The 15,275-nt window shown below is 38.3% G+C and overlaps 1 protein-coding gene across 9 annotated transcripts in view; it reads right to left on the bottom strand.

Annotated features, from left to right (window-relative positions):
- The window catches only part of mast2 (microtubule associated serine/threonine kinase 2), a 142,917-nt gene that overhangs the window by 39,349 nt on the left and 88,293 nt on the right, over positions 1 to 15,275 (bottom strand). For all 9 annotated transcript variants that reach the window (XM_040048413.1, XM_040048414.1, XM_040048415.1 and 6 more), the window contains one exon: positions 7,821 to 7,912. In XM_040048413.1, coding sequence (XP_039904347.1) covers positions 7,821 to 7,912 — 92 coding nt within the window. The remainder of the gene's footprint in view (positions 1 to 7,820; positions 7,913 to 15,275) is intronic.

Here is a 15,275-nt window from a genome sequence, read left to right as displayed (position 1 = left end):
TCCTTTATTCTCCATCACTTTAAATTTCTGACCTTGAACAAGACAAGAGCAAAATGAGAATCCGAATGTAAGATGTATGACGAGAAGAAGCGTGGGCGATATGCAGAAAATAAATAGGAAAAATAAATAAATAAATAAACAGGGGAAGTGGCTGTAATAGAAGACAGAGAGGAATGAAGATGGGCTCTCTCACAACCTGATTGAGTGTCTCATTAAGTGAACGAGCACACAGGGGAAAGTAAAAGGTAAAGAGCTTAAAGGAATGACTCGTCTGTCTTCTTGAATCACACAGAAAGGTGGAGTTAAAATTTTAGATTAGGATAAAGTAGGTGAACCACCTGCTTTTTACATTTACTATTACACTGCTGAAAATATACAAAGATAAATGAATGCAGTTCAGTTAACTCCTTTTATATCACTTAGACTGATAACACATCATATAATGATTGTGGCAATCAGTGAGTTAATTACTTTTAACTGGATAAAGGGGAAGAAAAAACAACTTCCCCAAACAAAATCACGTGTAAGTAGCTAAACAATAACTTAGTTTGAGAAACTGGGGACACAAACACTCAATTTCTGATTCGACTTCAACACAGAAGGGAAACATTTCTCTTCACTGAACACCAAATATCTCCAGAACAGCTTGAATTGACTGTGAAGCTCATAATGCAGCCATTGCCACAGAAGCCACAGATGATCCTCTGTTTAATAAAGCTGACATTTTTTAATTAAATATGCTGACATATCCGAGCAAAAGCAGTGGAATGGATATTCACGGTCAGTATCTGCAGGGAGAAACAGCACTCTGATAATAATTCAGCAGAATGAGGCTGAAGGAAGAAAGGGTGAACACAGATGAATAGCAGAGGAAAGGCTGGCTGCCTCAAAAACAGGAGGAGAGATTAAGTAGTCGGACATTTCCACATCAATTATGCAGTTTTCTCCGCAGCATGTCTGGACAGAGCAGAAACTCAAATATTAATGCGAGCATTTGCTTGCCGTCAGATGGGAACCTCTGTCTGTCTAGTTGGCTGTGCAGAACATGTATGCACATATTGGAGTGAACAGGTAGGTTATTAGTCAGACAGATTGCTTGTTAGTGTACATCTTACTTGTGTCAAATGTCTTATACATGATGTAGTATGGCTGCAAGGATGCTGCTGAAGTTGCATTTAAAAGGACATGGAGTTGACCCTGGAGCTGTTAGCAGGCTCACCCACTGCACCGATCCTCCCTGTTCATATTTTATACTACACTTAGAACTGTGTGTCCATATGTGCGTGGACATTATTTAAGATCCATCTCTCTCAGCAAAGAGAAATCAGACACATCAGCGATGGGTCAACTGGTGTGTTTGTGTTTAGAAAGGATGGTTAGGTCTCCTCAGACGTTTTTGCACGAGAATGTGTTTGTGCTCATAGGTTGATGACAAGAGTACCAGATGCACGCACAGGACACGCAGTCACGCAGTGTTTCACCACAAAAGAAAGTCACTTTAATCCTTTTTTTAATCACCAAAGACCGAACAGATTGTCATGAAACATAAAAACTAGACATTCCTTCGCTATTTGCTCTCCCAGCCTGTGGTATCCTCTTTTATGGGGAAGACACTCACAGCACCTGCAGGTTTTTGCCAAATAATATATTGATATGTATTTAATACTCGTGTGTATTAACACCTTCACAATTATAAGTCCATGAGCTAATGGACTTACTGACATATAGGGCTGCCACGATTAGTCGACTAGTCACAATTAAGTCGACTATCAAAATCGTCGACGACTGATTTAATAGTCGACGTGTCGTTTGAAGCTTTGTAAGATCACAAAAGACGCAGGAATAAGTAGTAGGATTTAAGAGTGTAATAACGGACTGAAACAGAAGATGGCAGCACTGCATGTACAAGGATGCCAGCTGCCGTTAAATCCCGAAGAAGAAGAAGTAGCTCTGTCCCAGAATTCATAGCGCAGCCCAGCTCAGTTGGCGGCAGCTAGTTAGTTTTAATATTACTCTTATTATTCTTTCTGGGTCACAAAATAAACGTTTAACATATTTTCAGGCGAGAATGTAGCTGTGTAAACCTCAAATATCTGCTCAGTTTATCAAGACACCACATATTTTCAAAAGCGCTCCGATGTTTTCGGAGACGTCTGTTACCCACTAGCTCGATAGCTAGCCGGGGGCAAGGCTCACTAGAGCCAGTGAGAACACCGGACTCCCTGCAAATCATTTTCAAACCCACCACCGTCTTTCGCTACTCAGGTTAAACATGTAATATAAGTCACTTAGATAACTTACAAATGTTGTTGTTTGGCTTTTTTTTAGTATTTTATTTGTTCCAGAGTAAATCTGTTTGGCTGAGATTAAAGTTATAGTTTTTACACAGCTGAATAAACTTCAAGCAGACAACTGATTATCAGAAGTGTGAGATGCTCGAGAATATACTCCGGTGTCCCGTTATATTTTAGATAGCAAGGAGTTTATTAAACTTCACCGAAACAATCTGCAAATTTCATTAAAATTTAATAAACTATCATCTTGTCTTTATTTTTAGTTAGCACACACCTTAAACACTTAAAGCTGTAAGCTAATGATAGTTATATAAGAGCAGATGCTGCTGGTGCAATAAGCTGTACGTTTTACTCCAATGGATGCATGATCTGATTAGTTGACTAATCGCAAAAATAATCGGTGACTAGTCGACTATCAAAATAATCGTTTGTGGCAGCCCTACTGACATATAATGTATGTTCAACACAACATGCAAATCATGAGTGCTGAGTCGATGGATCGCAAGTATTTTGGACTGAACTCTCCACGTTTTTTGACAGAGATTAGAGCCGACTTGAAAACTCAAACAGACCTGATCTAAGATCACGTCTATGCTTTGTGGATCTCCCATGTGTGTCTTTATATGTACTGCAGTAAAGTGAAATAGTAGCAATGTGTCCATCTATTGATCGTGCAGTCTCAACTGACACCACAGTCAGTTATAATTATGCCACAATCAAATAGTTTCCAAAGAAAAATCACTATGGAATCTATGAAAAAACACTGTGGCATGAATTTTGCACCTGAATAAGAAAAAGTGAAGTGAAATGTAAATTATAACTGAGTGCATGTAGTAAGAAGTCTCATCACACCATATACAGAAGCTACTTTGCTGTCACATTTTTAGGTTTCCTGCAGTAAACTGCAGTGACAGTGACCTACTTTAGCAGAAACCAAGACGTATGCTTTCATATCAGATACATGCAAATGTGATATCTACTCTGTGGCTCTTCATTTTCACTTGCCTGCTCCCTCTCCGGTGAAGACGAGGTGGGGAAATCAAAATAATTGGGGAAGGGGTAAAAAGAAATGTGCAATACATGCATATGTATGTATAAATATATTTAGCCTTGAGTCTGTGACATGAAACTGAACAAAAGAAAAGCCATCTTTCTTGCAGTCCTTCATTACAATTGCAAAAATGAGCAGTGGTTTGACAGTATTCATCTCGACTCAGAGCGTATAGCTGCCAATCACAAGCTGACCTTTACCAAATAACAGCTTTCTGTCAGCCAGGAGAGCGGAAACTACGGGCTGGTGAAGTGAAACGAATAGAAAAGATGGAGATATTCTGTGTGAGTAAATGGGGGAGAAGAGAAGAGAAAATGAAGCTTGATGTTAAAACATTACAAAAATATCAAGAGAGGCGAAAAAGAGATCATGAGAGAGGCAACAAGGGATTCATGCAGACCTCCAACATTTAATAAGTCTTTTTTTTTTTTGGAGAGGATTGGTGCTCATCAGACCCTCAGGATATTAGACTGAAGAATTTCCATCTGATTAGCAGCAAATGGCTTGGTGATTGAAACTATGATGAAATTCAGGATTATGGCAAGAGCGAGAGACTGAGAAGGGGGAAAAGGGAACGAAAGGACAAGGCTTAACCTCCAGTGGTTCATATTAATCAGTTCGTGTCTACAATGAGATATCACAGCCTGGATTAGACAGTTACAGTGGAAGTGTGGAGCTGTGTTCACACGTGATATGAAACCAAAATTTACATTATTCAAGTAAACCGATTCAAACTAAACAAAGTGTAACAGGACAGAAAATGAAAAACAGCATCTTTAATTAGTGCTGTTTAATTAGAGGTATTTAATTCCTGTGCAGGGTCTAGGACACATAGACAGCACTGCAGGACTAGTGGCACAGTTACCATGGCAATGCAGCAGCTGGAAGATGTAAATGGAGAGGAGGAAGGGAAGATAGAAGAATGGAGCAAAATAAGTGTACAGTATTAGTAACAGCAAACCACACTGTGAATACAAACAGGCAACCACAGATCACTTCTACGCACCGCAGATGCCCCGTAGGACATCTATCCAGTCAGATATGAAACTATGAAAAGAAAATCATCATGTCAAATAAGTAATGTATGATGGTGAATTAGATGTTTCTTTTTTTATCCTCTCAGTGAGCTGCCAAAAACAGTTTAAAAACCCCCTCTCAAAAACAAAAACAACATGTCTTTTATTTCCAACCCTTTCCATTGTCTTTTGCTAACTTCAGCCATCACAGTATTGTTCCTGTGTCATTTCACAGCATAATGAAATACAGGAAAATCTGATTAACAGATCAGTGCTTCAGCATACAAGTAGAATCTGTGCACCTTTTAGTCAGAACAGAAACCATACACTAACCACAGGACTACAACCTATAGATATTCAGCTGATATTCAGGGAAGACAGCAATTTACTTTATGGTGAACAGCAGTTCTTGTATAAATGATCATTCACTGACACCAAGGTCGCCAGTCACACAACAGACTGGTGGCAAAATAAAACCGTGCTTGTGCTATGCTGTGGGGAGTGGAGGATGACAAAGCTCCCATCAGTAGCAAAGGCTCGCTGATTGCTTGGCTCTAAGCCTGTGTTTCATAGTTCATGAGTAGTTTATAAAATCAGTATCAGGATATCAATATTTAAATATATATTTTGGTGGCTTCAGAAAATGGTTTGAGATCAGTGTCTGAGAAAGAATGTTACAAGAGTAAAAATAAACTTTACATTTACAAAGTGGCTTTTAAACTTCATTTGACTGACTGACCAAACAATACTTGTTTAAACAGTATAAACCAGCACTGTGCAGTAAAAAGTCTTTAACTGAGCTGGATTTAGCATGTTTGCAAAATTTATTTGCACTAAATTTTAAAACGCTATTAAAATTTAAATTGTTGCTGGTTTTGTTGCTGTTTGTTATTTAACTCTTTTGGAATTTAAGTTTATTTTACCATGTTAAGAAAACTTTTTCTCATATTGTCCGAAATATTGTTATTGCCAATATAATTTTGAGGCGATGTCACCCATCCAAAGAAACACTACTACCACTATCAGGTGAAGGTAAACACAACATGGTAATGAGTGTTTCTCTGTGTCACGCAGCCTCTCCTTAATATTCTCTCCTCAATATTTTACCATCTTTCCATCTTTCATATTCATTGAGCTCTCGCTCTCTCTCCTCCCATTCAGTTACTGCCACCAATAATCCTTTTCCATTCTGCTGTTTCAGTCTATATTTTGATTCCTTCGCTCAGTCCCCTTCAGGCACCATCAATCATAGTTTTTCTTTTTTCCATCTCTTTTCCATCTATACATTCGAAGGGTGGAGGAGAGGATGGGTGGGTGTGTGGGTTTGTGCGCTTGTCTTCCTGTCAGATGTGTTCAGAAGACATTTTGTTAGCACACATTTCATTGAATCATTTGGTGTGTGTGCATACAGCTTCTAATATCAGCACACACACTTTTTCATAGCGAATGTACGTATGATGGCACGGTGGGTGGAATCCTTTTGAAGTGACTCTTGGCTGCTTCTTCTCAGGAGTATTTCAAGAGTATTTGATAAGGGTGAAATATTTTTCTTTCTATAAATGTGTCAGTTTGTCAAAGATCAAGGCAAAATCTCATCTTGATGTATTTCCTGCTGCAAGATCAGCTTAAAGTTATAGACACTGACCTTACACAGGGAGACAAGAAAATGCAATACCAATTTGCCAAATTTGACGAAGTGGAAGCAGCTTCCCAATGATTTTATGTGCTCTAGCACATTACAAAAGGCTAAAGCACATGAAATCATTGGGAAGCTGCTTCCACTTCATCAAATTTGGCAAATCTAAGTCACCCAGCAAATCAGTGGTTATGCAAAATTATTGTCAAGGTGCTTGACTTCTTTTTATCTGATGAGATTAAGCAATCAAAATTCTGTCAAGAAACTACTGCTAATTGTGCCAGAGTGCCCTCAGATTATACAGTCCAGAAAATTTATACACTATCCAAAAAAACAAAACAAAATTCACCCATATTGGGGACTCCCCTGTTGTCCAAAAACAGTTGGGACATGGATTCAAGATCTTTAGGGAGTTGTTGGATGGGTTTGGGGAACTGGATGCTGACACGTTATTCTCTGTGTTATGTGGATTTCAGAGCGAGTGGATCTCACAGAGGCTCAGTCAGATTATGAAGTAAGGTGTCTGGAGACTGAGCCACTTCAGACTCTTTTCTTTGTAACCTGAAAATAGCAAAGAACAGCAAAGGTGTGGTGCGACGTACTATCCTTCTGTTATCAGCAACTGCTCTTCCTATGAGAGTTGTGCCTCGTCTTCAGCAGTGTGTTCGTGGGAGTAACAGTAAGTGACATTCGCATGAATGCCTTCGACCCGAGGTTTCCCAGAAGAACATTGTATTGTAACAAAATAATCACCTGCATGCTCAGCATATATGCATATGTTTCAATGATTTTTAAAGCTATACAAATATTGCAGGAATGCATACGAATTCAAGCCAATCAGCAAAGACAACCATCAGTCTGTCTTCTGTCTTGCATTACTGTAACGATATCTTGATGGTGTCAGTTTTAAAAGCGTGAAAATCTAAGTAATGCATTGGTAACAATCTATACATTAATTAAGATGAAGTAAATATTTCATCTTAATTATAGTAACACGGTGTTAAATTACAAATAATAATATTTACTAATCAATAATAATGGCAACATTTAATTAAGGAGTAGGTTTGTTTAACAAAAAAATACTTATTTTCTAAATATGTTTCATATTATACAGATAAGAGAAAATTACTTTAAAATCGGAGAACATTTTGCTAATATTATTTGCTTATTATTTACAAAGATTACATTTTAAAATAAAACTTTCTTTACTTACCCAGGCATTTAAATGCTTTTGTTAAAACCATGAAGCAATTTTACAACAAACAAAATAAACAATGGAGTCATTTTTTTTTCATTTCAGATTTCAAACTAATTAGTAACCAATGGATGAACATTAAAAGTACTAAATATTCAACAGCAACAAACTATTAGCTAAAGCATCATTATAAAAAACAATGGTTATTAATAAGTGTTAAAAATAAAAGTCTGTCTGCGGCAGCTGACCGTATGTCAGCCTGTGCATTCATTCACACATTCAAAAATCTCACTGTGCGATCTCAGTGTGCTACCGGAGCTGTTAATTGAGCTTTGTTGGTGTGTGATTGTAAACAACACGACTCCATGTAATGCAACTTGTCTGCTGTTATTACACACTTTTAGCAGAACAACAACATTTGAGCAGAGTCAAAATTTCCAATAAAACAATACCTAAATTATCACCTTTTCATCATAATTTATTCAGCAACTCTTGCTATGCTACCAGTGAGAGTGGATTTGGACTACTGAAACTGGTACTATGGATACTGATGATATTACAGTATTGAGTATATCAGGTCTATAGTTTGAAACATCAAAGGCAGTTTATATAAAGGAGTGTGTGTTACCTGTGTGTCCATGCAGAGGTGAGTGTGGCCGTGGCAAGGTGGGCGAAGTGCTGGACGTGACAATCAGGCTCTTCCTGTTGCTTGCCCGACAACTGAGAACAAAAACAAAGGCAATTTAGTGACTTCAGCTTAATCTAAGTTCAAATTTGAAACAAATAAAGTCAGGGTAATTAACTCTTTACATAAGTACAAGGATTTCATAGAACCTTCAATGAAGGACACATTCCTGGCATGGAATTTGCTTCTATAAATGTTCCTTGGGATTTCATAGCCACAATCACCAGTCACAGACATTATGAAAGCACATCATAACCTCACACACTCTTATGAATGCTAAGTTAGTCATTTGTTCTTGTTTACTCTTATAGACTCTTATAGAGTGAGGTGCGCTCAGCTGAATTACATCTTATGCAGAAGATGTAGTTTTAACAAAATAAGAGACTGAAAGGTTTGGGCTGGGAAAAACAGATAGGCATCGTTAGATGGTACTCTGTAGGAGACCTCAGCTCCCCTTTGGGCTAAGATGCTCATACGGATGTGTACATACTGCTGTACCAAAGACACTCGTCGAGGAAAGAGCAATCTGCTTTAAAGCTGTGACATCTGTCCCTAGACAGAAGGAGAAGAGGAGGAAATGAGGGGGCAGTCTTCACAGCTAACACCTCCAACATAAGCTCACAAGATTATTCGACTTTGTTGTTTACTCTGAAGCTCCGAGCCAAGTGTGCCTGTAATGACTTAGGAAGGGCTAGCTTCACTCAGGGGAAATTACAGATGGAAGAGGATGCTGTGATGTGGCATCCAGGTACGCTGATATGATATCTTTCTAAAGTGACACATTTGCTCAGCAGCCACCTCTCACATTCAGACAACACTGGCTGAGAACAATGCACGTGAAGGCAGATGCCCATGTTGTTTTTAATGAAAATGCAAACATAGTGACTATATTTTAAAAATGAGCATTACACCTATTCTGTCATGCTTTAAGAGTGACAGAGAACCAAAAGCTGTATGTTGACAAAAGATGCTGCACAACGACTGCTAAACAGTATAAAAGCTAGCAAAGCACAGGAAGCTAAACTCAGGCTATAGTGATAGGCGCCCAATGTTATGACAACAGGTGAGTGAACAAGGCGGAGGACAAGACCGACTGAGGGAATTAACTGGGAAGAGGGAAGAAAATGGGAAACACGTGAAAACCTCCACATGAGAGAACAACTAGACAAACATTAAGTAGAAACCAGAAAAAAAAAAACGAGAAAATTCACAGTCAAACCAAAATGGAGACAAGAGACCTGGACTACAAAGCAAGATGTTTTTTATCCAGGTAACGTCATGTTCAATCCCATTTTATCTACAATGAAGGTGGCTCACTTCGTGCTGGAGTATATTGTTTTGGTAGATTTTGCTGCAAACCTGACCTGCTCAGGTTATTTTCCAGGTTAGGGAGCAATTGGTGCAAAATCAACACCTACTGACCAATGAACTTTATGGAAAACAGCAGTCACTATTACTGGAAGACCTCGTGCGTGGATGGTAGGAGTGTAATTCAGAGTGTAATTCAACACTGTAATGTCTTTGCATTTACCTGATGAACATCAGTAAAAAGTAGAGATTCTATGACACAATTCTATTCCTTGATTTTTATTTGTGTTGCCTGAAAATCTACAAAATGTTTATTTTTTTGAGCCTTGATATACCCTTCTGAGAACCAGCCTATTCATTTCTGTCCTGTGTAATGGACATTTCTTTTTGGTCAATATCTTTTGACTTATTTGAGCTACCCTACTAAGTCCTGATGTGCTTAATACAGGACATCCTGGGCTTTGCATTGATATCTCCTGAGTCTGGGTATTCTGTTTTAGTGCCAAAGAGGACGGAAATCGAAGAAATGTTCAATGGGAAGACTTTTTTTTCCCCTCGGTTCTCAGAAGATATGGTCCTCAAACAGTACACCTATACTGCGCTTAGAGATCTTCATTTTAAATTTGCATGTAGACTAAGTATAACTTTGAATTCTGATGATCTACTCTGACCACTAAGTACTACCAGGGCTGCAGCTGAAAGAGCAAAAAACAAAATGATTTTCTATTTTAAATATAAACTTAATGAAATGCTTGATTTTAAGCCGTCAGATTCTCTCGTGTCTCAATTTGGTGACGTAGTTGTAGTCAGATGTCCCACACCTTCCATGTGAACGTGCAGAGAAACCCAGAGTTAACTTAGCGAGTTGATAAGCAGCTTTGTATGACTGCTTATCTTGATTTCTAATGTTCAGTGAATCCAGATAACAGAAAGATAGCTGGGGTATGCTGAACTCTGCTCACACTAAACCTGATAACAGACGCAGAAGGACAGGCACCAACAGAAAGAGGAACCGACGAGGCAACACTGAGGAAACTAAAACAACTAAACATGAAGACATGAACCAAAACTAAAATGAAAAATGAAAATTAAAAAATGATAAAACGCTGTAATATCGCAAATACTTAAAGACACATAATGAAATCTAAAGCAAAACTCAACAAGAATCAGTTGCAGACACTGACAGTGTAGTTATACTTGTTCTACTTCTTCTACAAGGACTGGGATGCATGTGCAGTTGGCCCGTCGTAATGTAGTTTCTCAATGGCCAAGTCCAAAAAGCAGACTAACAACAAAAACAAAAAGGTATCCTTGAGCTCGCTTTCTGATGATTGGGACCCGAGTGGAGCCTAGCCGAGTTGTGAACATGGAAAGCATCACAAAGGCTGTAAAGGATCTCCATACTGCAGGACAACTAATTACCTGGAGCTATTTTAATCCCACACACAAGACCAACAAAATTATGATTTATGTCATTTACTACTATTCTCTCCCTATGCAGCTGACGCAGGTTTATATCAATCTACACAGCAGCCTGTTGAACTGCATCTCTCTGAATGGAACCTATTTCAAAACTATGCGTGTGTCAGATTATGACGACACTGTCTTTTACTTTTCTTTTTTGTTTTTGAAACTTTAGCAGTGGATAAAAACAGTGGTTCGTTAGTAAAATGTTAACTATCAAAGTTATTTCGTAAACTTTAAGGTTCTTGATCATGACAGAGCTCGTATATTGAAACATTATTATTGATTATTGACTCATTGACAGCATCAAAGCTAAAAGCAGATTTTTAAAAAAAAGAGTTTTAACTATAAATTTACCCTTTATAGTTAAAACAGAATGGTTGGCATTTGTTCATCTTTGATTGAGTACAAATCAAGCAGTCCTGTATTATGTCTGTACAGAAGACAAATGCTAAGTACTTCCTTTCAGTCCTGCTGTGTGTATATTATTCTAAATTGTAGGAAAATGTCTTTAGAGAACAAATGGACAGACAAATTGGGACTCTCCTGGCAAATTGTCTCGATGCCAGCAGGTGTCGGCACAGTAACAGCATGTGTGTGCTGTGTTAATTGGCCCATCACATCTGCTGGCTGTAATTATGCAGTTGTGTAGTGCAGTGTTTTTGACAGGCTAAACGCGCCTGAATGATCACACACCAAACATTTTTCCACAAAGAAAAAAAAAATAGTTTGAAATCTCTCTTAAGTATGTTTTTAAATTTTCTTGTCAGATATGCTCTTAATCTTTGTTCTATGATTTCTACGCCTAAAGTTTAAGAACTTTAGTAAATCTTACCCTAGTCCTTTAGTCTAGCTTCAGAGTTAATATATTAGAATTGATATTTAGGTAAAGGTTATGTAAAGGGAACAAAAAGCGCATCTGGGATTTTAAAAAATATATTTCATAATGGCAAAAAATACTATGTGTAATGTAGATACGATATTCTGTATGCAAATGCATGTATCTTCTACCATCTGCTGAAATGTGCCACTTCAGCAGTTTGTGGCAGCATGTAGTCGACACACAAACATAAATGACAGATGAACTACCAAATTAAAGATTCAGTGATGTGTGTTCATGGAATATCTTCATCTTACGAAGACACACATATACACCATTGATCTTTTGAAAGTTTTCCCCTAAAGCCTGAAATTTAAACGTCGAAAACACAAGCGCCTACACAAAAAAGTGGCCTAAGGCAGGTGATCATTAGGAAATAGTAGAAGAGATGTACAGAAAGGGTCAGCTGGAAAGAGAGAGAGATGAACTGATGACCAAAATTCAGAGTCTGCAACAATGACTACAACTTCAAGTATTAAAGTAATGGATTGAATGAAAAACAGGGCAGCTAATTAAACAGTTGCATGGCCTTAAGGTGCTATTAGAAGAAAGGTCATGGGGTTTGTCATCAAAAAATGTTAAGCTGAAGTCTTGATGCTGCAAATGAGAACAGATGATTGAGGCTCCAAAATGTATAGGCTCCATCCTCTGGGGAGAAGGGGTGTGGTCAAGAAAGTCAAAGAAATCTGATCATTGGATTCATTTTCAATTTAAAATTCAAATTATAACCAAAAGTCACATTTCTTGATGCATGCTCAATCATCCAGGTAAGTAAATCTCCAAAAGTTGATTCTGTTCATCTGGACGTAGAAACACTGAAAACGCTACGCTACGTCCAGAATCAACTTTTGGAGACAAAAGACGTATTAGAATTTTTCTGGATCTGTAAATGCCATCCAAGCCTTCAAAGAAATCAGGAATGGTTGCTGAGGTAATTTGTAAAGTTTTAAAATGGAAATCTTGAGGTAAATGTGGAAACGGTGATGTTGGTTTGACAAATGTCTGCCAGAAAGCAGAAGATTCAGAGTAACAACAAGGGATGAGAAGCGAAGAGAAGAAGATTAAGAGAAGCAAAGGAACAAATGAACCGCCTTCGCCAGGAGACGACAAAAGGGTGACAATTATGGCTTGCGGCTCTGAGAGTCCCGCTAAAACAAAAAAACTGTTCAGCATGTAAAGGTTTCTTTACAGCAACCGTCACTCAGTCTGCTGTTGTGAACAAAGTTAATGAACAAATTATAGTGACTGTCTCAACAATATGGAATACCATCCGAGTCACGCATCAGAAACGCTTGGGGAAAAGAGGAAGTGAGCAGGTGCCTTCCAGTGGAGCTTAATTTACTGAGGCAGAGGAGTTTCCATTAATGAAAAAACAATGTCAGCTTCTTTCATCTGTTACTGACCAGAATATAAAATGAATCTATAACATGATGCTTTTAGAAATCTATCGAAGCTCTTCTACTATATTGCTGAAGTGAGATGAATATAGTATGAGCAATAAAAGTGTTATTATGATCATTATGACTCTTCTGCCAATCATTTTCTTCTGCTTATACAGTTGTGGGGCAGTTGTCCCAGCTGCCATTGGACAACATAGAGAGAGAATCCCGAGGCTACAACAAGGAGCAGGATTTTATTTGTGGTTTTATCTTAGTGTTTGGACTTTTTCTAGCCTTACAAGGTCCAAAGAACAAAGACAGGCCACACTTCTGTCCTGCATACAACAGGAATTATGGCACCTATGAACAAATTCTGCACACATGAAGAGAGTGAAACTCTTCCAAAGGCAGAACAAAACATAATGCACTTCATGTTCAATTACTTCAAGTAACATAAGGATTGGAAGTCATGTTTCACATATATAAATGGATTGGCCGTCAAACACTGACAGTTTGAAATATATATATAACTTAATGCATTTAGTTTATGCTGACCATAAGACAGTGGAGATTTGCAGCCAAATAATTTAAAATAGAAATTAGACTGTGTTTTGTATTTCCTTCTCCCTTCATTAGTTTTGGGTCACCAGCCAAGGTACCAAGGACATATGATGGTACAAAGGCGCAAAGGATACAAAGCTGGTACAGTTAAAAATCAAGAGCAACTCCAGTAAGTTGCTGTTGGTTGAACCATTGTCAACATCAGCTTCCTGTATGTTTATTTCTGACTCACATAGACAAATGTAACTTCAGTACCGAGACTACCAACCTACCTTCCTTCTTTCTCCTGCAGGCATTTTGGATCCCTGCTGGGAAACATGCATCCATTATGCAGAACTGACTGAAGGCTAGACACACTGTCTGTGAGTGTGTGTATCCATGTGTGTGTGGTTCTGTGTGTTTTTTTGTATGTGTGTGTAGATAAGTAAGCTTTTGGGTACCTGGTAACATCAAAGCAGCAGGCTGTCAGGTAACAGCACCAAGACTGAATTGCTTCTCTGGCTGAAGAAGGATTTATGGCTGAATCTTCAGTCAACATTACCACAGTTAGAATGGCCTTTTTTTCTCTTAGTAGTTTTTATCCAAGTTGATCCACCTGCCCATTTAATACTATGGTGGAAAGTGATTCAAAGATATCATTTACAGCAACAGAAAAAAAGGCTTATTTGTTTGTTTCTTAAATATGAGTTTAGGGGATTTATGACATGCCCACCACTTTGTTTTCCCAAATCTGTAAATGTTTGAACACACGTCTGCTTACTTTATGTCTCTAAAAAGACAAAAACCTTGAGATCCAATAAACCTTTTCACTGTAACACACAAAAGGCACAGTTATAGAAGTAGACATACAGGTTTTGACATGGCTGACAGACTAACAAACAGCTGCACTGGCAGATGTACCCACACACACACACACACACACACACACACACACACACACACACACACACACACACACACACTAAACAGACAGAAGGTAAGTTTATGTGGATAAGATCTATAGCGAAACTCATTTCCCACAGCCCACACAATAACTTTGTCTGCGGGTTACAGCCACCACAGGAAATCAAAGTGATAACAGACTTTGTGGTGACATGTGTGTATGCTCCTGTGGCAAGAGCTTTAGGGTTAATGATCTAACAAATGAGAAAGGATTCAACTCTGCATTGTTCTTGTGTCACTGTGAACAGTTTCTAACAAAAAACGTTGCATCAAACTTTTGTTTTCTTTTAAATGAAAAGGGTTTTTAGAGGAAACGTTTTTTTATAAAGCACCTTTATTAGAGTGGCATCAGAAAAATTAAAGGTACTCATCTAGATCACTGTCACCGTCACCAACACTGTAAAGATAAAGAAACTATGAAACACAAAGCAGCCAGTGTTTCTGGGGTTCCTATTCAAACAGTCAGTAAATTACAACACAAGTCAAATGGTTCATTCAGTCATTTATTAACTTAGTGGCAGGTCTTAACTATTGTACTATTTTGGTTTTGACGTCATGTGCACATTGCCCAAGAGCAGGTGGCAGTTTAGCTCACTGGGTGAGCAGGCGACCCAGGTTTGAGTTCAACCTGTGGCCCTTTGGTGTATGTCTTCCCCCTCGCTCACTCTCTCCACTGTACCACTATCCACTAAAGGCAAAAATATAATAATAAAAAAAACCTTGCCCAAGAGCTGCCATATTGAACAGGATACAAAGCACCGGTTGCTAGGGAAAAATGTGGTTGGTGGTTCCTGAAGGTTGCTGGTAGTCACTGGGTGACATTGGTTGCAAAGAAACTGCTGGACCAAAAATCTCCAGATGATT

Source organism: Simochromis diagramma, unplaced genomic scaffold (genome assembly GCF_900408965.1).
Source record: "Simochromis diagramma unplaced genomic scaffold, fSimDia1.1 OVJJ01000557.1, whole genome shotgun sequence".
NCBI lineage: Eukaryota > Metazoa > Chordata > Actinopteri > Cichliformes > Cichlidae > Simochromis > Simochromis diagramma.
This window is presented reverse-complemented; position numbering and strand designations above follow the sequence as displayed.